The 27,478-nt window shown below is 49.4% G+C and overlaps 1 protein-coding gene across 2 annotated transcripts in view; it reads left to right on the top strand.

The window, feature by feature from the left end:
- Nucleotides 1-27,478, top strand: part of Efcab6 (EF-hand calcium binding domain 6) — a 203,569-nt gene that overhangs the window by 48,648 nt on the left and 127,443 nt on the right. For both annotated transcript variants that reach the window (XM_031351264.1, XM_031351255.1), the window contains exon 6: nucleotides 7,124-7,184. In XM_031351264.1, the coding sequence (XP_031207124.1) occupies nucleotides 7,124-7,184 (61 nt within the window). The remainder of the gene's footprint in view (nucleotides 1-7,123; nucleotides 7,185-27,478) is intronic.

Genomic DNA, 27,478 nt, shown 5'->3' with positions numbered 1-27,478 from the left:
GCTCTGCCCTTTGCAGCACACAGCTTGTCTTCTGGGCTCCAGACACCTGTACTCCACTGCTGCTGCTGGCCTTGGTGGTCATTGCATGGTACTGGCATTCCCAAAACACTTCTGTAACTAGGCTTTACCAATAGCCTCTCATAGACTGTCTTCATGGTGCCAAGCCTCAACTCCTTTGCATGACACCTTCAGTTCTGGGCCATCAATTGCAAAGTGAGGCTGCACCTTCACTTATGGCCTTCCATGGCCTCTCACTGTGCCGAGCCTCAGCTGCTCTTCATGACCCTTTCATGCTGTCAAAACCAGTACCACCTGGGTGACATTACCAAGTTCTGCTGCAGCACAAGGTACAACCTTGGCTATCTCTGGAACACAGCCTCTTTGTGCTCTCAGAAAACACTTCCCAGAAGATTTCACCTCATGGATGCTGGTCTCTTCTTAATTACCACTAATTTCTTAGCTCTAGCTAACTAGCATCAATAGTCCCAGTAATGCAAAGTTTTCACTTTAGTAGTTCTGGTATCTTGTTAATCACAGCTGATATTTCAGCCCCAGCTAACCTGAACCACAGAATCTTCACAATCAAAACAACATGGCCCTGATAAGAGTCTTTCATCTTCCCTCTGAAATTTCACAAGCCAGGCCTCCATCTCTGCACTGTTCTCAACATGAACTTCCAAGCTCCTACAGAACATCCCACAGAGTTCTTAACAGCCAGTGGCTCTTCTAGCTCAAAGTTCCAAAGTCCTTCCACAGTCCTCCCCAAAACTTGGTCAGGTTGTCACAGGAATACCCCACTGTACTGGTACCAATTTGTCTTAGTCAAGGTTTCTATTCCTGCACAAACATCATGACCATGAAGGAGGTTGGGGAGGAAAGGGTTTATTGAGCTTACACTTCCACATGACTGTTGATCACCAGAGGAAGTCAGGACTGGAACTCAGGCAGGTCAGGAAGCAGGAGCTGATGCAGAGGCCATGGAGAGATGTTTCTTACTGGCTTGCTTTTTCTGGCTTGCTCAGCCAGTACAGAGACCTCAAAGCCCGCTCCACAATGACACATTTCCTCCAACAAGCCCACACCTACTTAATCAAGGCCACACCTCCTAATAATAGTTACACTCCCTATGGCCAGGCATTCAAACACATGAGTCTGTGGGGACCCTTCCTATTCAAACCACCACGGTGATCTTTTAGAGGACCTGAGTGCAGTTCCCAGCACCCATGCCAGGCAGCTCATCACTGCCTATAACTCTGATTTTAGGGGATCCAAAAGCCACCTTCTGGCCTCCATGGGTACTGCATTCATGGGCACATAGCATACATGTGCACTTATACACATAAAACCAGATGGTATCCTGTGCAGTTAGAACCTTTCAGCACTGCACTTAAGAGTCACAGTTGACTCTCTACCTCCGACCCCTACAGCTCAGGCACAAGCACCAGTGTAACAGAAGGAAGGGCTGATGGAGCCTTGGCTGACAGGGAGCTGGGAGTGGGAGGGATCTGTAGCCCTGAAGACTTCTGTACAGCTTCTCGCATGTGCTGAACACCACTGAACTGTACATGGTCCGTCCCATGGCTCTTTTTTTTTTGTGTGTGTGTGGTAGAGATTGAACTCCAGAGGCCTCATACATGCTAGGCAAGTGCTTTATCCATTGAGCTGTACCCTCAATCCATAAAGACATTTTATGGCTTTTCCCCTGTTAAATCACAATAAAAAAAAAATCACTAATGAAATCTCAGAAGATCATGTATTCACCTTAGTTCCCTGATTGGTTGGTATTATTAGGCGTGGAACCTGATGGAAAATAGTTGGTTTTGGCTTAAGAGCCTGTGTGGGAGAAGATGTTTTCATGTTAGGGGGTTCTACCTGTCATGGGGCTAGATTGTTTACCTTCAGGAGTGGCTTCTATGGAGCCAGGATGCTCTCAGGATTCTTCTTCCATGTGTGCCTGCTCCTCCACCTGTGCCTGCCCCTCCATACGTGCCTGTCCTTCCACTTCCTGCCACCCACTAAAAGAGCATGAGGCTCTCATTAGAGATCCCGAGCTCTGACCTTCCAGTTCTTTAACCAACTCCTTAACACAATTCTTTTCATTATAAATTGCCCAGACTTGGGTCACAGTACCAGAAACATTCTGATATATAGTGCATGGCTGGGAGGCCTCAGAGCTGTTTCATGTTGAATTAGTCATCCAACTGTGTGCTTTCCAACCATTCAGATGACTGGAGCTATACAGACTATGTCTATTTTTGATAACACTGTTGGGTGTACCGTAACCTATTTAAATATTCTTTGTTTAAAAGAATTAAAAAGCTGTTTTGAAAAACCAAAAACAAATAAAAACAAAACCCAAAACAAAACAACAAAAATAAAAACAAAAACAAAAACAAACCCTAAACCCTAAAGCGTTGAAAAACGGAACACAAGCGATCTGCGTGTGCGTCTTACTATGAAACCTTAGTCTGATAATTTGCGATGAGAAGGACCCTAAGTGATTTTCTTCACCCTTCAATGCTAACAATTTAAACTAGACTTGAGAGATTCTGACTTCTGTGACACTGAATCCCCTTGATGGTAGGAGCCCATTGCATGCTGATCAAGTCTCGTCCCACAGATATGGCAGGTCATGTACCATGAACAGTATTTCTGTGGAACACAATGAAAATGCTGGATAAAAAGTCAAATATATATACAGGCATTTTAATGCATTAGTGTGCTGTCAAGAGTAGGACTCCTCGAAGAGGGCAAAACAAAGTGCAAATTGGAGTCCAGAGGAGTGTACTCTGTGCAGAGTAGGCTTTGGTTCTATGGGCTTTGGCCAAGTCAGTGAATTGCTGTCCACATTGTAGTGAATTCCTGTCCACATCATAGTAAATTCCTATGCTCAGTTTTGTTGTCCATCTGAATGAAGTAAAGAAGGCAAGAGGCAAAGATTCTCTCATGGCCTCTGCATCAGCTCCTGCCTCCAGGCTCCTGCCCTGATTGAGTCCTGCTCCTGTCCTGATTTCCTTGGATGATGAACGGTGATGCAGAAGTGTAAGCCGAATAAACTCTCTATTGCTTTCTGTTGTGGTGTTTCATCACAGCAATATGAACTCTGACTAGATTGACCAACTTACAGATTCTTAACCTTAGGGTGCTTTGTGTTGGTGTGACTAGGAACTGCCTTCTATAGGCTTATGAATGGGGCCTTGATTGACAGATGATGGGCTTTGGGGAAGCAGTTAGATAATGAGGAGGACTCTGCCTTCATGAATGGGTTAGCCCAGTGTTGGATTTAAATCTGGAGTCGAATGTCAGCTTGTGATTAGACTTTGGAAGGTGTAGTCTGGTTGGAGGAACCGACTCATTGGGGCAGGGCACTGTGCCCTGTGGGCTCTCTCTATCCTGGCACTTTACTGAAACTGCTCTAGGTTACAAGCTGCTATGGGCTGAACAGACAGACTCTGTCTTACCACTTGTTGCCTGGCAGCTGGAATCTCCATTTCATCACTGCAAAGAAGAAATTAACTAAGACCACATGAAAGTTGTGAACATGTAGCGGCAGTCACGTGATCACATGTGGCCGCCGAGTCGCAGTCTTCTGATAGCTAGAGGCGTGCGGTACAGCTGTCTTGTGATGCTGGGCAGCAGGGAGTCGCTGCCTCTGGTCAGCTAGGGATGAGCCTCTCACGGTGTGCAGCATGCCTCGATGCCTGCTCTGGTGTGGCATCGGGCTTGGGAAGGCTGTTCTGTGGAGTTCTGATATTTTCCATGCCAGGAGTTGAGCATCCATCATTGGGCACAGCAGAATCACACCTTTGCTTACTGTATTCAGTCCAGTGTGTGTCAGCCAGGCCCTGGATGACTCCATTCATACCAGCTTACATAAAGCAAGGGCAGCTTGTTGCTGCTGCTTAACGTCCAATCATGGGGCTGTGGCAGAATAACTGCTCAAGTCTCTGCTGTGTAGAGGTGAGACTCACCGTGGCCACAGCACCTCCTTCCTGGAGAGACAGTTAGTTGTGGAGGCCACACGTGATGCATTGGCACGCTGAGGAAAGACTGGCCAGAAGTGTTCTACATTACTTCTCTCCTGCCCTGGCCACTCTCACAACACCAGAGCTGGCCACATGTAAAAATGACCACTGGAGCTCCTGGTGTCCTGTGGCAAGCTGACTAGAGTGGAGGCTTCATCAGGAAGGGATTGTTTGCCTGTAGATGCAGTTATAACCCTTGGGCTATCTAAATCTATGCTATGTTCAAAATGGAGGACTGCTGTCTCCAATGTGGGAGAGCTTGTGCTCTCTGTAATATGGAACACTGTTACCATTCATCCTACAGAAAAACCCATGGAGCGATTTACTAAAAGAGAGGTACTATTCTCTTTTTCTTCCCATGTGTTTATGAAGGGGTTGGGGGGTTCAGGGGAATGAGCCAGAGCCTTGGGCACACTAGGCAAGCTCTTTAGTGAGTTACATGCTCAGCCACAGTGAGCCAGTATAACCGCTGGGATTGTTTCTGGTGAGCCCTCTGTGTGGCGTCTGATCCACATGGTGTTGGCACTGTGCTGACTGGATGAATTGTAGTGGTCTTCCACGTGTAACACCATCCCGATCCTGGCGCTGTTTAAAAAGCATTCTGAGCTCTACCCTTGAAGACTAACCGCAGAGTTCTGAGGACGTTTCTGGAGTATGATACTGAAGCTGGATTCCCTATCAGAGAACAGGTCTTGTGGTGTGGAGTTGCTTCCCCGACCGGGGCAACCTGGATTCAAGTGGATAAAGCAGGCAGCACTAGCAGAGCACAGATTCAAAGGGCAGATGGATGCATAGCTGGTTCCAGGCAGGTAGCCTCGCCACAGAGGACCTGAAGAACAAAGGCTGGCAGCTGAGAGAAGTGGGGCTTGCTGTTTGCCGCAGATCCATCAGGAGAGGGGCCTGTGTGGAGGAAAGGAAGCCTGATGTATGACCATCTCTTGAACTTGAGTGCTTCCAAGGCCAGTTCAGTCTGGACAGGCGAGGTGGAGCCAGTGCTCGGGGTGGAGGAAGTAGAGGAGAAGGTGAAGCTTGGGTTTCCTGGTAACACCTTGTCTCAAGAAAAAAAGGAGCGGGAAACACATCACAAAATAAAGATTTGGGGCCAAGTAAAAATATTTTAAATTTCATTTGTGAACATGAGCAGCTACTCTGAGATGCTGGCTTAGCAGTGTAGAAGAGGCTAAAGAAAAATGATCAGGTTGGAAGGCCTGAGGTTTTAGGGACAGTACAGAAAACAACGAACATCGTGAAACCAAGTAAATAGAAACGCAATTGGATGTGCAAATGGTCCCAGCATGCCTGTGCCTTCAATAAAAGGCTTGGAGTTCAAATACCCAGCAGGAGACAGAGTGGGAGACTGAGTTGGAGTCTTCTGAGCTCTGCCTGTTTCTGACAAGACTCTGGGTGCTTTAACTTCGCACACAGAAGTCTTACATCTGTACAGTGTGATTGTTAGGCCAGCTGAAAGATCGCAGATGCAAATGTTTAACTTCCAGACAGGGAAAAAGGAAAGGATTTTTTAAAAAATATTTAACCTAGAAATAAGAAAGGAGTGAGAAATCTAGAACAAGTGGTAAAAATAAGGACCACGAAGCAGATTGTCGGCATCAAACTCTCGTGCACCATGCATGATGTGACAGCGTGTAAACCCTCAGGTAAAGGGTAGAGGCTGCAGGCAGGATGGAGCCCAGCTACTGGCTTTTAAAAATGAAGATAGCTTTGGTAGAAGGGAGGAGAAAAGATGGAAATCCTCTCCCTACAGAGAATTAGAGTAACTGCCAGTTACAGGAAACTGTATATATAAGACTTAATCATTGTAAACGTTTTTCCTTAAAAGACAAAGATTGACTAGTTTCAGTTAGGGGAAAATGTAGGTATAGGCACACAGAAAGGGGAAAAGAGAAAGGGTTTGAAAAGTTGTGCTATTCTACTCTCCTTATTGATTTTTATTCCTTAACTCTTAAGTACATCCTGTAAATGGTATTTTTCATCGACCAAATGTCACTAGAGCGGTCTTAAGCTCGAATTAGCACGGTTAACACAAAATTGGATTGCTGAACCATCCTGTCTTTAACATGGGCACAGGACTGAACAGCTCTCAGCACTTGCTTCCTCCTACACACATAAAGTGACGTGAGGTGCTCCAAGACCTCACTGCCCCTCAGACAGAAGTCCAGATTCCCTTTTATGACCCATAACACCACTGTCTCCCCATTGTCTCTAAACTTCCCCTGTGTGTCTGTAATCCATTCATCTGCTTAATGCTGACTCCTGTGTGCTGAGCGCCTGCCCTGTGGCTGCCTGATGTCCCATTTGTGTGGCCAGGAGAGCTGTGTTGTCCTTCAGCTCAAGGGTCTCTAGTCACATGACACCTGAGCAGAGGCCTCTTATTACCTTCACCCCAAAGATCACCCATTGTCCGGCCTCCAGGTTTCCCATATTCCCCATTATCTTCTTCCTGGCACCCAACCACTCCACACTCTTTGTTTTTCCATCTGTGGCTGTCGCTCAGTGGGATGGTGTCCCATTCACTACCCCAGCCTTGACTGGCTGCGTGGGAGGTGATGGAGAGCCGGCATGCAGGAGAGGGGCCCAGGTTCTGCCTCGTCTATCCTCTGCTCAGCACCCAACCCCACCAGTCAGTCTTAAAGAAAGCTCTGAGGCTTGGTAGCTACACAGATGCTGCAGACCAGGAGAGCTGAGAGGAAGGGCAGATGGAGCCAAGTCTGATACAGGCATACTGTGACACGGAAGTCCTTTACCAAGAGCCTCCTGGGGTCAGATAGGATTAGAGTCTACTATAGTCAGGATGAAGTGTAGTAGCATACAGGAGGGGCACTGGTGAGCCCATACCTGGAACAGTGCTGGGGGCTCAGCTGAAGTGAGGCCTGGTGTCCATCAAGTTGCCACAGCCCCTAAAGACGATAGATACCATAGATACTGTACTTCCATTTACTGATGTGGAAACTGAGGCTTGGGGATGCTCATGCTTCTGGAGAAGTGATTCAGAAAGCCGGTGACTTAGCACTATGCAGGTCCAGTGTCAACGTCTGTTTGGGGGGAAGATCTTAACAAATTATTTTTATTTTATTTTCAAGGGTAAATGAAAACGAGCTAGATAACAGACGAACAATCAAAGAAGTCCAACTCACTGAAAAGGTAACAGGGATTTTAAAAAATGCTTTACTCCATACTCGGTCGGCCCAGGCTGATCTAGTGAGAGCTCCTAGTCCCGTGGGCTCTGTGAAGGAAGGCCGCGTGTGTGCGCTATGGCACCCCACCTGCCATGCTGCGGCTCTTGACAGTGATCTCGTCTCTTGTGTTAACTCGGGATGTGTGTCAGCAAGCTGCCTGTCCTGTTTCTGTGTCAAACTTGAGTTTCTCGTCAGGATGAGGACCCAACTTTTCCTGAGCAGTACACGGCAGTGTGGAGGAAACAACCAGTCAGCGTCAAGCACGAGGTTTCCAGTGACCCTTGCCACTTAGCCCCAGGAGCTACTGTGTGAGCCGTAGGCAGGGAGGAGTTGGAACTGCACTGCCACTTGGTTAGGCCTCAGCATGGTGGGGCGGGGGTGGGGATGCCATGCCAGGCTTGGAACTGAGATGCCTTTTAAAATGCATCAGAGCCTGTCAGTTCCCTGAGCAGTTTGAGAATCGTGGCTTAATTTACTCGATTCAATATGTTGGTTTGAAATTGGACACGTTTTCTTTCTTTTTTGAACTCTTCTGAGACTTCCATATATTTCAAACTCAAAAATAACCAGAGGGCCACAAAAGGTTTGCTTCCAGTTCCCTGGCTTGTCCCGTCCACAGCAGAAGAGTCCTGTAACTGATCATTTCAGAGCACTGTGTGTCCCCACATCTGAGTCACATGAGTCGTTGTGAGTTGGAGCCTGGCCTGGACCCCTGTGTAGCCAGCCTAGGGGTTATTCTATAGATGCACTTGGTACCAGGAGTGCCTGTTCTGGTTTTGTCTTTTACTTGTCTCAGTGTAAGGTGTATTTATCATAAAATGCTCCTTGGAAAGCCAGCTGTTCGGGATGGTTATCCCCGCTGCGACAGCTTTTGGATAGATAGGAGGTGTTAGCGAGAGTCCACAGTTTGTGGACATGGGTGGAGGTTGTCAGTTATAACAGCAAGCTCCCCCCATCCCCTGTGGTCACATCTGAAAGTGGGGATCCGCACTCTCCAGTCTTTGGCCTTTTTTCTGTCTGACTTCCTCCATATAGAAGCTGCCTGTGAATGCGTGAGTCTACACTGTTCCGGGTTTGGACAGGGCTATGAGGGTGAATGGCAAGACAGCACGCTCCATTCCAGGCGTACTGGGGCCGCTCGGCCAGGTGTTCTCACCAGTAGATGTTGCCACTCCAGTTCTAACTACAACCTCAACTGTGCCAAGCAAAACTAACCTTAGACACTGTCATGGACTGATTCCTGTCTTAGGGCGCTGCCATCTTCCAGCCAGAAGGCCTCAGGCAAGGCCTTGTTACTAGGTTTAATCATTTGTCACCTTGAAGTGACAAAAGTCCTCACCTTGAAGGAAGTGCCACTCAAGAGGAAGCCAGGCAGCTTGGAGTGGAGGCTAGCTGCCAGCCACAGCTTCTTTCTGAGGGGAGGCAGAGCCCAGAAAACCACATGAAGCACCTCTTCCACTATGTGCCCCGCACAGGGCCACCACACTGAGCAGACCCAGCCGCCGACCCGTAAGTCCTTGTTCAGTTCCCTGGATCCTGGTAGTGGTTACCTGATTGTGCTAGAGCCTAAGAAGATGGCCATGGGATTAGTGGGGTTAGGCGCTTTCTGTACCTTCCTTCCAGGGCTGGGAGAGAGGTAGTTTGGAATGAGAGCACACCCATTTGTTTTAGCTACAGACACACATGGCTTATTAGAGCCAAGAATACACGCACATGCCTCTGAATCTGGATGTCAGATTTGCTCTTGTGCAAAGAATTAACCTTCTGTAACCAGCACCTGACAACTGGGCAGACTAGCTGGATCCCAGGGCCAGCATATCCCCTCCCCCGTTTTTTTATTCCCATGGTGAAGGTGGTCTGATAGCTGGTTTATCAACATCTACCTTCTGACTTATACTTTCCAAAGTATGTTCATGGTTACCCTCATTATCCAGTGACCCCCTGGGCATTCAGGTGTTGCCTTCATCTATCAGCTGGAACATAGTCTTGGGTGGATGATTCCCAAGCTCTGTCTCAATTCAGTGATTTGCTGTGTGGCTGTGTGGAGAGGTGCCGCTCCTATGTCAGCCGAGAACATTCTCGGGGCATCCTCAAAAGATCCGACCTAGTCTTGGCTCAAATCTGGTCTATCCTCAGGGTCACTCCACTCAGGCTGAATCCTTTCTGGACCACACACACACAAGCCTTTTGGTTGTATGTTACTGAGATTCCACTGGATCTCTCTAGTGTTAAGATTCCTGAAGACTAGGGAGGCAGTGGGCTCTGGAGAGTTACAGGCATCCTGGTGGTCTCCTGGAGGAGTTGGGCATTGCCCTGCCTTCCTGTCTTCGTGTTGGGATTCACCATGGCACTGTAACAACAAGAGGAGTAATGTAAGTGGAGCCCCTAGTGTGATCAGATGGGTGGATGTTCCTGCCTCTGATGACTAGAGAGGCTGTGTTTCTGTGCCCAACCCTTAATGTGACACTAGGTGGCACTTTCTTGGCTACACACATAAGTTTTCCAGGTGAGGGCCATTTAACCTCTGCTTCTCACTCCTGGGAAGGGAGGGATGGGCAAGAGGGGAGTTGAAGGAAGGGGAGGAGAGGGAACTGACTTCTCTATCTGATTGCTTCTTGAGCTCGAAGTGAAACACTTCAGAGCCATTTCTCCCATTTGAGTTGCCCTAAAGCAAGTTGTGCTGGTTAGGTTTAAACTAATCTTGCTACAACCTAGGATCACAGGGAAGATCTTAATGAAGAGTTTATCTAGACCAGCTTGGCCTGTGGGCGCATCTATGAGGGGTTGCCTTGATGTTAGCTGAGGTACAAAGGCACTCCTAGAATGTGGGCAGCTACACTCCATGGGCTGAGCTGGGACTGAGTAAGAATGAAAGAAAGCAAACGTAACATAAACAGCCGGCGAGAGTGTGTTTAGTCTCTCTTTGCTCTTGACTGTGAAAGGGGTACAGCCAGTTCCTGGGTGCCTGCCCTGACTTCCCTGAAGTGGTGGCCGGCAGCCTGGCATTGGGAACCAAACAGGTCCTTTCTCTCTTAAGTAGCTTTTTGGTCAGGACATTTTATCACAGCAACGGAATAGCAATTAATTAGGACACAAGGGAATGCTTCTTGCCCCGACTCACAGCATTCCCCTCACTCACTTGCACTCTCAGTCTGGGAATGAACTGGTCCCCACCAGCACCTAAGCCAGCTCTCTGTGGCCTCTCATGGGGTGGCAGGCTCCCTCCTGTGCATCAGGTGGCCACTCGGGAAAACCATAGCAAAAGAGAATGGCAAGCTTGTTGAGGGGGAAGAGAGAGGGGATGGCTTGGGAAGGCTCCTGGTGGTTGGTTTTCTTTTGGACTCTTAACCAGTGTGTGACTTTTGCTCATTCTAGTCACGGTAGGGGTAAGAGGCCGAGCGTTCACTAGGATTCTTCTAGGCACTTCATTCTATTGCACCTGTCTCCAGAGATGCTCACAAAGGAACACCACTCTCATCTCTGGGGGAAACTGACGAAGGGGTGAGCAGCCAGGCCACAGGAACATAGCTGTGGGTGGGGAAGAAGCCCCAGCTCCAGCCCCCTTATCAGTACCCTGAGCTAGCCTGCTCTCTGGGTCTCTCAGCAAACGTGCTATGGCTGGGTTTTGCATCCAGCAGACATATATCTGGCCAAGTCCATAGGCAGGGTCACTCTTCGTCTGAGAGCAGCCTCTGTTGCCTCCACAGCAGTGGTAAACAAAGGTGCTCTGCCCATGAGACCACCCATCCGTCTACGGAGCAGCAGTCTGGCATGTGACCCTTTTCTACCCCCTCCTAGCTGAGCTACCTATGCCCTTGCCCTAGTCTGTCCTGCAGCTCCCAGTTCCATTCTGGGGTGCTGGACAAGCCCAAGACCTCAAACTTAGTTGATAATTTTGAGGTCAGGACTGCACTAGGACCAAAAGGGGGAAATGTCAGTGCATGGTCAGACTAGGGATGTCGTCAGTCTTTGCTCTGTTTTTGTCATCTGTGGATCCCACATGAGTTGCGGTAGAGATGGAAGACGAAGCTAAGATAGGATGAAAACCTCACCTTACCCCTGGGTGGGAAGCACTAATAGCCGTGTATAGAGGATTCTGCCTTGCTCAGGCACACAGTAAGAACAGGCAGGACTCCAGACCTTTCTCAACCTGCCACACACAAAAACAGTTCTGAAGACTGGAATTCAAGCATATGTCATACAGTTAAGGAGGCATAAAAAGAAAAACAGCCAAAGGCCCAGGCTGTTCACGTTGTGTGTGGCTCTCCAAGTTAAAAGAAACTCTCAAAAGTAGAAAGGATTCCAGGGCTTGGGTATTTGTGATGCTGGAACATCTGGTCGACCCAGTCAGCTGTGACTAGCATGTCTGTTGGACACCGAGTGATCCCACACAGCTTTGATGGGATTACCCTGGTGCCTCAGAATTGTAGGACGCAGCCTGCATCATTTCAGAGGTAATTGGTGAATCATTCAAGTGAGCCGCCTGCTTGTTCTTTGCTACCCCAGTGGAGAAGGCACAAGCATCAAGAGTAGGTGAATAGACAGGTGAGCTTTCCTTTAAAAGGGAATTTACAAAGTTATAGTTAGGACTGGGAAGATGGCTCACCTGGAGAAGTGAGACTGCCTTGTAAGCATGAGGACCTGAATTCAGTCCCTAAATCTGTGTAAAAAAGCCAATCATTGTAATACATGCTTGTAAATCCCAGGGCTGGGCAGGGTTGCCTTTGCAGTTTACTGGCTAGTCAGCCTCGCCTATTTGTGTGTTCCAGGTCCTAGTGAGAGATTCTGTCTCAAAAAACATGGTTGGCTCTTGAGGAAGGCTATCTGAGATTGACTTTTGGCCTCCACATGTACATTCACATGTTTGCATGCATACTAGTCTCCCTGCATACACACACACACACACAGAGAGAGAGAGAGAGAGAGAGAGAGAGAGAGAGAGAGAGAGAGGAGAGAGGAGAGAGAGGAGAGAAAGAGAGAGGAGAGAGAGAGAGGGAAGGAAGGAGGGAAGGAGGGAGGGAGAGAGGGAGGGAGAACCATGTTGAGCTGAAACCAAGGTCATTTGCTAAACCCACAGGCTTCAAGCCCCTGCTTAACCTGGCCCTTCCTCCCACTCCTGCTTCTTTGGCCCCTCTGGAACTCTCAGTATCAGTTGCCGGCAATGGCAAGAATTTGAACACATCTCCTCTTTCATCTGAAGAAAATATTAGCATATCGCAGAGCTGTTGGGACAGATTGTATCCGAGGCACTTCTTCCTCCCCGCAGAAAAGCCCATCAATCATAACCGAATATAGTGATTAATAATGTCACAGCTTCCTCCACGTGCCTCCATGCAGCTAAATGAAGAGCAGTGCTTCCACGCTCAACTCACACCACAAAGCAACCACTTGCCGCTCTATCGGAAACTCGTACCAAAAGCACTTCAAGGCCAGACGCTATTTTTGGTTGATCTATTATTAATTTACTGGAGCTTCACAAGGAAACCGTATCAAGGACTCAATTGGAGTTTAGAGTTATTTCAGATGAAGTTTATCTTGTTGACTTTTAAGCTACATAGCCTACATATGGCCAACCAATAGCACAGGCAGAAGTTTGTGAGGATAGTCAAGCGTTTGCCCAGAGTAGAGAACCAGAGTGGGGCATCCGGACCCCAGTGTTGAGTGGCTCAGAGCAAACTGGCCTCCCCCGGGACTGTTGCTCACCTGGGAAACTAGGAAATGGTGTCTTTAGGTGGTGCTTCTGTGAGAGGATAAAGATAAAAGAGCTTGTCATGTGCCAGGCTCATAGAGATGGCTAGAAAATTAGGGAATATTTGCATGTGGAAGGTACACCAGTAGTTCTCAAGTGAGAAGTGAAGAGACAACACGTGGTTTAAAGCCACCGGGGGTGGGGGAGTGGGCCCTGTGGGGATGGAACCCACAGCTACCTCTTCTGGGGTGCCAGCCTCACAGGTGTCCAGAGGAGAAGCGTCACTCTAGCCATCTTGCTCAGTCATCCACATCTGCCTGCGCTGCCCCTCCACTTACTCTCTAACACTGTGCACTGCATGAGAGCCACAGTTACTGCTGGAACCCCGGGCCTGCTCTCATGCAACTGCAGGTGAGGATGCCCATGGGTTTTGCTGCCCAGGGAGAACACATGGTAATCCTAAGTCATTCTGAATCCACTGGGCTGAGAAAGCCTTTGTCATGTTTCTTTGGCCCCCAGGCAGTTTTCTTCCTGGAGACTTCCAAACCCCACTCTAGGCTCTTGTGCCTTCCTCCTGTTTGTCCATTGACTCTGAGACTCAGACACATGGTGTCTTAGTTACTGTTCTATCGCTGTGAGGAGACATCCTGACCAAGGCAACTCTCATAAAAGAAAGAAAGCATCTAATTGGAGGTGTGCTTACAGAGTCAGAAGGGAACTCAGTACTGGAGCAGTGGCTGACAGCTACACCCCGATCCATGGGCTGAGAGAGGCAGCAAGGACCTGGGCCTGACATGGGCTTTTGAAACCTCAAAGCCTAGCCCTTCCTCTAACAAGACCAGACCTGCTAGTCCTTCTAGTCCTATCAGCTCCACTCCTTGATGACTAAGAGCTGAAATATATGTTGTAGCCTGCACTTGATACTTTGTTCTTTTTTTCTCCCTTTTCCATCCTTTCTCCTTCACCCTTTCAAGCCCCTAACACTGCATAAAGTCAGGGGTCAGGAAGCGGGTGAGGTATTGTTAGACTACTTCCTGTTGATGAGGGCTGTCAAATTCCTTGGGGGGCCGTTTGATTTTTTGCTTTCAGTATATCTAGTTTATTCATGTATCTTCTTTGTACACAACTACTTAACAAACCTCAGGAACTGCGACCCACAACAACCAACCAACCAACAGCTAATTAACAACCTGCCTCAAGGCCCTAGCATTTTATACACCCTCTGAAAAGTCCCCAGAATTCCAAACAGCACACAGTTGCAGCAATTATCTGCAGCTGGCAAACCCAAGCCCCTGCTAGAGCACATCATAGTCGGCCGCTGTGGACAGTCTGAAGCAGCCCCAAAGCCCCATACCTGCGATCGAAGTGATACCACATTCCTGATTCTGGGTGGTGGTAGTGTTGTTTAAGAAACCAAAATTCTCACTACCCTAGGAACCTCTGGGGGCCATTCTTATTCAAATCATCACACATAGTCAGAAGAGTACTGTGTAGCCCCCTTCTTTCCTCTTACATGTTTTATTTATTTTTATTTAATGTGTTTAATGTGTATGAGTGTTTTGCCTTCATATGTATCTGTGTGCCATGTGCACGCCATGGAGGTGAGAGGATCCTTTGTAATTGGAGTTCCTAATAGTTGTGAGCTGCTGAGTGGGTGCTGTGAACCACCCTGGTCCTCTGCAAGAGCAACAAGTGCTCTTAACCATTGAGTTAGCTCTCCATCTCCTCATGAGCGCTTTTCAGAGATGCTGAGAACATACCTGCAACACTTGACTTTCTGACAAGTGTTTGTTTGTGAATGGATGTATGTCTCATGGCTGTGGCACCTTCATCATGTCAGGGGCCTCTGCACCTGGCACCTGACACGCGCCCAGCAAATGCCGACCAAATGCTACAGTTATGGAGGCCAGCTTGCACTGCATCAGTTGTTAGGGAACAACTGATGAGGAAGGCAGATAGATGGGAGTCAGTGCAGATGTGGGTAGCTCTTTGGGGACAAGGTGGCCTGGGAGACTGCTTTGGGGCATCGTGGAGACGTGGCTGTATAGAGAGAAGATAAAACCGTGGCTGTTCTGAAGCAGCCTGTGATCTCAGGCAGATGGGGCAGGTCTGCTTCAAAACCAAGGCTAGGGGAAAAGTAGTTGAAGGCCCAATGGAAGCCCTAATGAGGGGCTGTGTTGAAGGTCTGGTGAAGGCATGGCCCTGCAGGAGGAGGTGTGAAGGCGTGACTGTGGCTGTGTGTGGTGTTATGGGGGAATCTCGCAGGGGATTAACTGGAATTGGGATGCCTACGAGAGGCCTTTGAAACTATCAGCCACGTTTTCCCACCGGGCTGTATTGGCTCAGTGTGTGCTGGTGTATGGGGACCAGGAGGTGAACGGTAATGTGACACTATGACTCGATCCTTGTCCCCCAGACACATGAAGTTGATGCAAGAACAGCCCTGATAGAGGATGGTGGTCTGTTGTTTTGTTTTGTTTTGTGATTATAGTATAACTACATTTCTCCCATGTGTTCTCCCCAAGCCTTCCCATATACCCTTGGCTCTCTTTCAAATTCGTGGCCTCTTTATCCATTAATCACACATGCATACACATACACATATACACATATATAATACATACATACATACATACACATGTACTTAGATTTGCAGGTGCATGAGTACAACTTGCTCAGTCTGTGTAATGTTACTTGTGTGCACATGCTTTCAGGGCTGACCACTTGCTATGGATAACCTGCTTTCCGTATGCACTTTCTCTGGCTCTCAGCTTCCCTTCCTTCGTAGCCTGTGCTTCCTTGTCTGGGGCTGTAGCCTTGTGAGCTTTCCCTGTCTACATGAGCGTATTTATTGGAGTCATCCTTATTCAGCTCGTGTCTAGGCGATCATGCTGGTGAAACTTTACGGGTGGAGCTTCTGACCTTCCCAGGAGACACAGGCTCCCAGCAAACGCTCCAGCGCTCAGGCTCTTCCTGCCCCCTCTTCCTGCCCCCTCTTCCTGCCCCCTCTTCCGTAAGGTCCCAGAGCCTTGGGTGCAGGAGTTGCTCTGTGGATACGTCGGTTAGAACTGGGCTCCACAATTCTGCATTTTGATTGGTCGTGGTTTTCTGTTGTGTCTTTTGCAAAGAGAAATCTCCTTGACGAGGGCTATTCTTCTGTTTGTCACCAACATCAGCTTGGATAAGGAGATTTAGTTTTGAGCAAAGCAGTGTCTGCTCTTATGTGGAAGCCAGTTGGGGGGTAAGGAGAGTGGGCTGTGTAGGTTTGTCAGAGGGGGAAAGATCGTGAACATTGGGTGCCTTAGAGCACAGTGGGTGCCTTAGAACACAGTGGGTGCCTTAGAGCACAGTGGGCGCCAGGCTGAGCCTGGCCTGAAGAAGAGGAAGACCTCCAGGGACCTGTGCTTACCACAGGCTCCTCAGCGTGCACCAACAGGAAGACGGTGGGAAGGCAGGCAGGGTGTGGTTTGGAGATGTTACCTGGAACAATCTAGGAAAAACTGTGTCCGTGGGCTGAAGGGAGGTGACAAAGGCATTCCCAACCCAGTGTGCCTGAGGGAACCTAGGGTCGTGTGCCAGCTGTGCTATGCTGTTCTCTGTGTCTTCCATCTTGCCCATCCTGTTACACCATTCTCTGTGTTCTCCATCTTGTCACTCCAGCTCCCTGTGCTACATAGAAAGCTCCGCCTCACCTTTCCTGCTCTTCATCCTCCACATCCAGCTGTTACCCAGTCCATGGCTCAGTCTTCTGAGTCTGCCATATCTTCTGTATTCACTGAGATTTTTCTGAGCCTTATGAGTTCATGGAGACATTGGCAAGGTGCAGCTCAAGAGCTGCTACAGAGACCCAGGCATCTCTGCAGAGACCCAACATGACTACAGAGACTCAGAAATTGCTATAGAGACTCAGGAATCACTCTAGAGACTCAGGCATCCCTACAGGGACCCAATATCACTACAGAGACCCAGGCATCACTGCAGAGACCCAGGAATGACTGTAGAGACTCAGGCATCCCTACAGAGACCCAGGCATCACTGCAGAGACCCAGGCATCACTGCAGAGACCCAGGCATCACTGCAGACTCAGAGACCCAGGCATTACTGCAGAGACCCAGGAATGACTGTAGAGACTCAGGCATCCCTACAGAGACCCAGGCATCACTGCAGAGACCCAACATCACTGCAGACTCAGAGACCCAGGCATCACTGCAGAGACCCAGGCATCACTGCAGAGACCCAGGCATCACTGCAGAGACCCAACATCACTGCAGACTCAGAGACCCAGGCATCACTGCCGAGACCCAACATCACTGCAGACCCAACATCACTACAGAGACCCAGGCATTACTGCAGAGATCCAGGAATGGCTGTAGAGACTCAGGCATCACTACAGAGACCCAGGCATCACTACAGAGACCCAGGCATTACTGCAGAGATCCAGGAATGGCTGTAGAGACTCAGGCATCCCTACAGAGACCCAGGCATCACTGCAGAGACCCAGGTATCACTGCAGAGACCCAACATCACTGCAGACCCAGGCATCCCTGCAGAGACCCAACATCACTGCAGACCCAGGCATCCCTGCAGAGACTCAGGCATTGCCTGGGCATCATTCTTGCTTTCTGTGTGCTGCCCAGGAGCTGGCAGGCAGAGGAACTGCTGTGACAATGCTGAGGGAGGTGACAGGGCTTGTCCTTGTCTGTCCTAGACAGGATTCTGGCCTTCTCACATTTAGGATGTTAGACTGGCTCAGGTCTTGGCAGCACCCAGTGCTGGCTCTATCAGAAAACTTTTCCTGAGAGCCCCCTTGGGTGTGCTTGCTTGCTTCTGAGCAGGACCTTCTCCAAGGACATGCAGCCAAGAGTGGATGCCAATATGGTGGCAGCCCAGTGTCCCTTGTTGTGAAGTCGTGTCCTGAGTGAGCTGGGGTACTCTGCCTGGGTAGAGATACTTCCTTAAATGTGGGATGGTGAGGAAGGAAAGCCAGGCATGGTGGTGCTTGCCTCTAATTCCAGGGTTCAGGAGGCAGAGGAAGGGGAATTGCTGGAAGTTCTAGGTCAGTTCTCTATTACAACTTACCAGCCTGCCAAGGGTTACATCATGAGACTGTGTTTTAACATCATCATCATCAACAACAACAAAAAGAGCAGCAACAACCTTTTAAAAGAAGGAGAAGGAAGAGAGAGAAAGAAAAGAGAAAGGGGGGAGTGTTTCCTGGGGACCTGGTGCCCTGGAGTCAGGCAGGGAAGACAAGCATGGGCTTCTTGTCATGGTCTTCTAAGCCATAGTCTTAGGTGCATCCTTAGCAATGAAGATGAAGTGTGGGCTTTGTGCATGGCTGCAGAGTACGAGGCCTCCAGCCTCCCTCCTTATGGCCCTGTGTAGACGCCCAGAACCAGGTCTTTGTTTCACCTCAGGAACTGCAACTTCTGGTTTTCTCTGACTTGCGTATCTCTTTTTGTCTGCCCTCTTTTCTCCGTTTCTGTGGATCCCACTCAGATGTCTTTTTATGTAAGCTTGTTCAGTTTGGGTAGAGTCAGGGTATGCATATGCTCAATAAAGAAATGCAACGTCTTGGGCCCATGGGGGTGAGCGCCAGAGTGAGCAGAGCCCAGGGACTCAGGCAGACAGGCAGGGAGAGGAGGGCTTTGTTAGAGGTGAGCGATGCCTGGCCGCCACTCCCCCCCCTCCCCCCGCACGTCCCTGAGTTGAGAGTCTGTGTTTATGAGGCTCTGAATGCAGTCTAATTTTTTCCTATCTGGTTTGGCTCATCTCTACCAGCTGGTAAATAGGAAATGTTCACGGTGGGAAGCCAATACTCCTCAGAGTGTAAACAGATGGAACCCATATAAAGTGACAAGTCAGACTGCGCTGCTGAGAACGTGGAGCCAAAACTCAGAGCATAACCGTCAAGCGCCTACCCCGTTCCAGTTCATTTAGCCCCGAGTAGTGCCTCAGAGCCGCGCAGCTGTGTTGTTCCTTTCTCCCCGTCCTTTCTTCTGGGCTGATAATGACAATTTCAAAGAAAAACTTTAATTAAAGATTTTATACAAAATAGCCAAAAGTAGAATAATAAGGAAAATGAGCATTGATGTGTTTATTGTGAGAGGCATCCTTTTTTTGGGGGGGGGGGTGTCTCATTTCAAAATGTTCACTTGTTCAATTTGAAACGAGTTTGGTGGCGGTGACAGAAAGGTGGCAGACAGACAGCAGTGGCTGCTGAGCCACACTCTCTTGCACACTGCAGGGAGCCAAGATTGGGGTAAGTAGCAAATTCCCTGCCGTGGGACTCAGACTGCAGGCTGCCCCCTCACGCCCGTGCTTGTGAGTGTGTGTGTGTGTGTGTGTGTGTGTGTGTGCCCGAGTGTGTGCCCACACCTGTACTGCTTTGTAGGCAGTTCTTGACCCACTTCTATCAGAACTAGGCAGGAAGAGGTGTCTCCAGCAGGGGGACCTATTGGCCAGTAGGTCAGAGAGCCGGGAAGGATTCAGCCAGTCTCCAGTTTGCTCTAGAATGGCCTCCTCATAGCCAGGCTGGTGGAGTGAGTCTAGGCTCCAGAGAGGAAAGTTTCTGTTCTCTGCCCCTTAAAGCCTGGGCACTCATGCCAGGTTGGATGACATGTGCTTGTAAACCCAGTCCTGGACAAGCAGAGATAGGTGGATCCTTCAGGCTCATTGGCCTGCTAGCCCCAGGCCAGTGAGAGACCCTTTCTCAAAATCTAAGATGAATGGCCCCTGAGTAGTGACACCTGAGGTGTTTCTTATCCTCTAGGCTCTCCATACCTGTTCTTGTTCCCCCCCTCCCTCTCTCCTCTCTCTTTCCCTCTCTCTCCTCTCTCTCTCTCTCTCTCTCTCTCTCTCTCTCTCTCTCTCTCACACACACACACACACACACACACACACTAAAGTTTGGGTGGCCGTATTTATTTGGGCTTGCAGCTTTTCTTCCCAGAGCTCACACTGTGTACAAAGCATTTGGAACCAAGCCCCGCAGAGTAATAACAAGTAATAACGCATCCACTGCAGGCAGTTTATGGAGCTGTCTGAGCTCAGTGGGGGACAAATAGGAAGCACTTGGATTTTCCTCCTCACGCTGCTCTGCAGGCCCACACATAGCTCCCCTTTCTGTCACTGAGGGGTGCCTTTGGCAGGATCACATGTAGACGAAAGCCAGGCCAGTGTAGGCCCCTGGGGTTAGAGGTCTCTGTCACATAGCAGTTCAGGATGCCCTCCTGGGCTGGCTTCTGCCTGTCCTGTCTCTCACATGTGTTCCTCATGTCCTCAGGTCTTGCCTTCTGTGATCCAGGAGGGGTCATGGCCCTTCCTTACTTGGTGGCTTCTCTAGGAAGTAAGGTCTGAGGACTGTGCTTGGGGAACCTCAAAATAGTATGGGTGCCTAACCCCATCCTCCGACCTCAGCTCCCACGCCTGGTGGTCCACCCTGTATGCCCCCAGTGCTTGGGTGCCTAACCCCATCCTCCGACCTCAGCTCCCACACCTGGTGGTCCACCCTGTATGCCCCCAGTGCTTGCTACCCTCCTTTGACCTGCAGCCCCAGAGGACCAGCGCGGCACAGATCGCCACCTTTCCTGGGGTCCGCTCAACCCAGAGACTTCAGGTACGCTCTCTGTGTATGTACTGTCCACATCAGGGAGACAGGTTGCATTCCTGGGCTCCTTGACCAGACTTTCCCTCAGTTCCTCTACCAGGAGGATGCTGAACAGATTCCCATAATGGAAATGAAACGCCTGTGTGCCACACACCTATCCAAGATCCCCTTAGCTCACCCAGATTATTCCTTATGCGTATCTCAATCACCTGCCCGTCACCCACCCACCCACTCATCCATCTCTCCATCCAGTCAGCCAGCCAGCCATTATCCACCAGGACATCCACTTGCCTGTATATCATCCATTCATCCTGCATTCATCAGCCATTCATCTAGTCAGCCAGCCATCATCTGTCAGTCTATCCACCCACCCACTCAGCAGCCATCCATCAGCCAGCCAGCCAGGCAGCTAGCCACTATCCATTAATCTACCCACAAATCCATCTGTTCACCTATCTACCTACCTTAGCCATAATATATACATACAGTCATGCACACATGCATATATACATGCATACCTACATACAGTCAGCCATTATCCATCATCCCACCTACCAGTCCATCTGTCCATCCACCTACCCATCTATTCATCCATCACCCATCCTCCAATATCCATCATCTGTCCCACAGCTAGCTAAACAGCCATTGTCTATTAATCTAGCCACAATCCATTAATCTAACCAATTATTCCAATTATTCACCTATATACCCATATATCCATACATAATATATACGTATAGTCAGATTTACCTATCAGTCCATTCACTAATGGATTCCTCTATTAATATACCTACACATTTATCTACTATCTATACATCTATCCAGCCAGCCACCTACCCACCTATTTACCCACATATCCCAGTCCACAATCCATCTGTAATTCATCTGTCAAGCCAGCCAGCCAGCCAGCCATGACCCAACAGTCCATCCACCTACTGGCTGTGTACCTCCAATATCCCAGCTACCACTCAGCCATCATTTGTCTGTCCACCAGCCATTATCCATCAATCATCTGTCTATCTGACTACATAGCCACCATTTGTTCCCTTGACCATCTCTAGTGGTTCTTACTGCTTGTGGGCTTTATAAGATCTAGTATCACCTGAGGAATAACCCCTGGGCCTGCCTGCCTATGAGCTACCATCTGGATTAGATAAGAGAGGCAGGAAGACCTTGAATGTGGGCAGCAACAACATCCCATGGGCTGGGGTCCTGGACTGAATGGAAAGAGACAGTGAGCCAGTCACCAACGTTCACGCCCCTGCTCCCCAGAAGTACAGTGTGACCAGCTGCCTCACGCTTTTGTCACCTTCCACTGTGGCTCAGAATACACATTTCCTTCCTTACATTGTTTGTCAGACATTTTATTGTGGCAGTGAGACAAGTAACTCACACACCAACCACCATTTATCCACTCCAACCTTCCTCTAAGCTTCTGCTGTATAAGCGTGGGGGAGGGGCTGAACAGTGTCTTACTGGTCCAGTTTCTGTTCCTTAATGTGAGAGCGTGCTACTTAGTCACTTAGCACCGTGTCTTGAGCCTTTCACCCCGGTCAGCAGTTCCCACCACAGCTCTTAAAAGTCATCTAAATGCTTTACAGCATTTCTAAATTCTGTCTCTTTGAAAAAAAAAAAAAAAAGGTTAGCAGTCAGCACAAACTCAAGGCCTATTGATTGCATGGCACCTTGAATGGGCCTCAGCAAGCTGAGGTGGAGCTGGGGTCTCCAGGGGATGAGACAATGAGTGGTGAGAAGAGGACACTGGAGGACAGCATGTGGGTACAACCTCAAAGGTGGATGTCTGCCTTCCGCACTCTTTTTTTTTTTTTTTTTTTTTTTTTGGAGACAGGGTTTCTCTGAGTAGCCATGGCTGTCCTAGAACTCACTCTGTAGACCAGGCTGGCCTCGAACTCAGAAATCCACCTGCCTCTGCCTCCCAAGTGCTCTTAATTCCAAGTTGTAACTAGTGATGTTTGGGTCTTTCTTTGTAGCCGGCGAACTCCTGGCTCTCCTGGCTGTACCTCCCAAGTGCTGTGATTACAGGTGTGGACCCCTGAGAGTGACAAAAATATTACTGCTTTTTGGTCTTTTGCTTGTTTGTTTTTGTTTTTTCTTTTTCTTTTTTCTTTAGACAGCACATACCTTGGGCTGATCTCAAACTTGTGGCACTCCACTGCCTCAGCCACTGGAGTGCCACCATACTTGGCTTTCGGCTGTTTGCTTAACTGATCCGGACTCCCTGTACATGTGTCTTCCCTGAAACGTCTTCACCATTCAGCTCTCTGCAAGAAAGGTGTTTGAAGGAGAGCAGAGCGTCCTGGGCTCTCACTCTGCCCAGAGGTGGAGGGGGTAAAGTGTGGGAAGGAGAGTGGAGCGTCCTGTGCTCTTACTCTGCCCAGAGGTGGAGAGGGTAGAGGATGCCTGGTCTTTGTGTCCCCAGGATCCTTCCGGCCTGCTGCCTGGGTCCTGGTGAAGAAAAGCAGCCCCAACAGTATGTAAATGAATGGGCATGGCTGAGTCCATCACATCAATTTGTGGACACTGAAGTTTGAAGTTCACGTTACTTCACATGACATGCAATAAGATTTTTCTTTTGATTTCCCCACAGCCATTTAAAACTTCTAAAAACAATTTTAGCTTACAGGTATATAAAACTGGGTGGTGGGCAGTGGTTCACATACCCACATGAAAGTTACGTTTCCATTAGGGAGGGAGAGGGGCCAGCACAGAGGTAAGCCTGAGGAAGGTGAGCCGTTGGGGCAGATATGAGGTCCACACTTTCCTTTCTGAGACGTGTGCTGGGTTTGGATGGGGCAGCTAGGATTAGCATCCCCTTTTGTAATTTGTACCCACTCCTCCTCCAAGAGATGACAGGGGCTTGTGAAGGGCTAGAACAGAGCAGAGTCAGGCAGGGGGTGGGCATGGACCTTCTTCTCCCAAGGAGGGCTACCAGAGTAACCCAAGGTCAGTATCAGGGGATGGTGATAAACTGGAAGGGTAGATAGGAAAGCTGGAGAGAAGGTACCAGATTGCCCTTGTTAGTTTTTTTTCCTTTAACTAATAAAAATACATTTATTTTTATAAGTTTGATTCCTTTTTTCTAAAAATCCCTTGTTAGTTTTTAATTGTTAACTTGGCACAACCTAGAGCCACTTGGGAAGAGGAATTGTCTGAATCAGATTGGCTGGTGACAGTGTCTGTGAGCAATCATCTTAGCTGACAGCTGACATGGGAAGACGCAGCTCACTGTGGGTGGCACCATCCCTAGGCAGCTGAGCATGAGCCAGAGAGCAAGCTAGTAGGCATCTTTCCTCTGTGGTCCTGCTTCAGTTCCTGCCCTGACTTCCCTCACTGATGGACTGGGACCCGGAAATAGAGACTAAAATCAACCCTTTCCCCCGTCAGTAGCTTTTGGTCACAATATTTTCCCACAGCAACAGAAAAGCAAGCCCTGCCTCATTGGAGAGCAGAGACAAGGGAAGGGCCTTCTGGGAACAGTCAGCTACAGCCTGCTCAGCCCAGAAAGTTCTGAGCTCCCAGGACATCACAGTAGACTAGAGCAGGGCCATTTTCCATACAGGAAGTAAGCCTGGGACACAGGCTAGCAGTGGGTTAATAGAGAAGCAAGGGGAGTGGTCAAAACAGGCTGAAGGTGTGCTCTGACTTCCCTTCGAGCAGGCACAGTGTGACTGAGGCACATGTGAAGACAGGGAGGGGCCTGGCCAGCACAGAACACCAGAACTGGAGAGGTGTGTACTGGCTTGCTACTGTAAACCAGGCTAAGACTGGACTCACAGCTGGGACAGAGCAAGAAAGAGAGAGAGCCTGGGACCACCCAGAGTCTGGTAGTCTTCCAGTGCCAGAACATCTCCTGGAGCATGGGAATTCCTAGTCTCTCACAATGGCAGGGTAGAGGTCACGGTGGAGGCAGGGAAGGGTGAATAGTCTTGGCCATTTACTTTCTTGTTCCTTTCCTATTCTCTCCCACCCAGTGCCAACCGGTCCTGTTCACCAGGACCCTCGCTCTGATGCCTCTGCTAAGTCTCACCATCTGTAGCTCCCTTCTGTGGCTGCTGCCAAACTTCCGTCTGACAAGTGATAAGGAACTTGGAGAGGTACCTCTGGTGGGCGCGAGCTCTGTGCCAGGTTTGCGCCTCATGGCTCTCCACGCAGAGGACCCATATGGGTTGCCATGGGACTGTAAAGCAGAGTGTCGCTCCTGTCCTCCTCCGCATTCCCAGAAGAAGTGGACAAGGACTTAGCAGCAGAGAGGGCGCTGTAGTTTCTGTTGCCCCCCCGGAAGCAATTGCTCTGGGTATCCAGGGTTCTGTCTTTAGACCCAGGCATGTGCCGGCTAGTGTATTCTCCAGTACCAGCCTGGGATATGATCAGAGGCATATGATCTGGTTATGAGAAGATGGTGAGGTGGCCTCACTATGTGGCTTTGCATCTGTCAGTCAGCAATCCTGTGTTGCTCATCATCATATCAACACCAAGCAAATGCCAGGGTTACACGTTTTAGCTGGGCCAGAGCCCTCAGAGCCCTGGTCAGTTGGAGGAGACCCATGTAGCCACAAGACTTTTCTAGCATATGACCTTTTTTCTCAGGCAGCCAGGAAGGATCCCAATCCCTTATTCCAGCAAATGTTTCTTGGGCATGAACATTCCAGCCAGTGGCACTTAGGCCAGGGCCAGCAGGGCGAGTCTCCTGCAGTGCAGCTGATGCATTCTGAGGGACTGGGAGGACAAGGATCCTGTGACTTCTGAGGAGTCTTGTAGGAGAGCAGGGAAGTGTGAGGTAAGGGGCTATCCAGATGGGGCTGGATTAGAATGAGGACCAGAGACAAGGCAGTGGATCCATCATCCCTGGGGCGGGAGGGTGGAGGAAGAGCGGTTCCAGTCTGGGAAATTTGAGGGGTCACTGGCATGTGACACCCAGGCAGCTGGGTGTTCTTTTCTGGATTCAGCTGTGCTGTCTAGAAAGCAAGCAGCCAGCTTGGCAAGGTGGGGCTGGACTTCAAGACTGGGAAGTGAAGAAGAGAGGAGTAGGCTAGCAGTGGCTCAGTGAGGACAGCCTGCCTAGTGTATGCAAGGCCCTAGGCTCCATCCCCAGCACTGTCAACAAAAATGTTAACATTGAAATGGGTGTATGCATGTTGTGGGCATGTGTACCTATGTATGTTCATGTATGCATATATATTCCCCCATCCCTAGTGTGTGTGTGGTATGTGTATGTGTGTGTGTGGTATGTGTGGTGTATGTGGTATGTGTGGGTGGGTGTGTGTGGTGTGTGTGTGTGTGTGTGGTATGTGTATGTATGTATGTGTGTGTGTGTGATATGTGTAGTGTATGGTATGTGTGTGTGTGTGTGTGGTATGTGTATGTATGTGTGTGGTATGTGTGGTGTATGTGGTATGTGTGGGTTTGTGTGGGTGTGGTGTCGGGGTGTGGGGTGTGTGTGGTATGTTTGGTGTGTGTGGTATGTGTGTGTGTTGTGTGTGTGTGCATGTGTGTGTGGTGTGTATGTGTGTATGTGTGTTTAAATACACTACAGAGAAGACTCGGAATGCAGTGCGCAGTCCTGGTGGAATGAGGGGCCAGGGTCAAGGGAACAGGGCACACTCACTGGCACGTTTCTCTCCAGATGCATCAGGCCTCCTGTGGGAGCATAGGAAAGGGGCAGAAGAGATGGCTCACCCAAAGAGCGTGCAGTACTCTTGCAGAGGACTGGGGGTTGATTCTCAGCATCTATATCAGGTGGCTCACAACTGCCTGTGCCAGATTTAGGGGATCTGATACTTCTTGGGTTTGTGAGCACCTGCATTTAAGCACTGCCCCCCAAGATGACACACACAGACATACACACACAGACACACATACATACACTTACTTTGGAATAGACCATGGGCAGTACTCATTCAGGGTTGAGGAAGTTGGGAGAAGAGGGAAATGACACATTTGAGGGATGCTGAAAGGAAGACTAGGCAGGGGGGTCACAGAGGAGAGATCCTTGTAAGCAGGGGACCAGGGGGCTGAGACTGGTGGGCTCTGGGCATTGGAGGGGGTGAGCTATAAAGCAGAGAAGACAGATATATTGACCTTGCAGAGTCAGTAGCTGTTGGTACTAACATGGCACAAAGCTTGAGTAGGAACCATGGCCTCTGGAAGGGAGTTCATGTGTCAGGTGGATGGTTGGCATAGACACGGGGACTCATGTGGTTCTGGTATCTGCAGCAGGTGGGTAGAGCAGTAGGTGGAGGGACAAGTGGCCAGGGTGAGGCAGAGGCAAGTCTGGGAGCAGATCCAGGAGACCACTCACCCTACCTAGCTGCTGACTCCTCCGGCCAAAGACTGAAGAGACCTGGAGAGGCTACAAGAGGGACTATTGTATGGATAGGCCAGGCTCCATCAGCCTAGGATGGCCTAGGAACCTGTGGAGAATGCCTCGTGGTTCTCTCCACTCTGAGGCTTGCTCAAGTTCCTAAAGTTCAGACTGGACATGGCTGGATCCATTCCTCTGACTACAAAATCAGCTCCCCTAGGACCTAGGCTTCTCTCTAGTTTCTCTCTCTTTCCTGGCAGTGCCCTCTGTAGTCAGTCACTCCTGCCGGCTCAGTGCCACCTCCTACAGGAAGCCTCTCAGACCACACTTGGCAGAAATGTTTATGTTTCTTTGAAGGCCCATGCCTTTGCCCACTCAGTAGCTGGCTCAGTCCCAGTTGCTGTTTTCTTCTAGTGACACTGTGTTTGCACATCTAGCCTTCCTTCAGGGGAAGGTCGTGAAAGGACCTGAAAGATGGCATCGCATTGTCTATCCATGAGCTGTTGAGTCAGGCCTCCTTGGACTTCAGTTACTATATCTGAAGTGCAGACATGGTGGGGTGGGCACACTTGCTGGCGGGGCATGGTGGGGTGGGCACACTTGCTGGAGGGGCATGGTGGGATGGGAGCACTTGCTGGC

The sequence above is a fragment of the Mastomys coucha genome, unplaced genomic scaffold (genome assembly GCF_008632895.1).
Source record: "Mastomys coucha isolate ucsf_1 unplaced genomic scaffold, UCSF_Mcou_1 pScaffold11, whole genome shotgun sequence".
Lineage (NCBI taxonomy): Eukaryota > Metazoa > Chordata > Mammalia > Rodentia > Muridae > Mastomys > Mastomys coucha.
The sequence above is the reverse complement of the archived record's forward strand: the minus strand, read 5'-3'. Positions and strand labels throughout refer to the sequence as shown.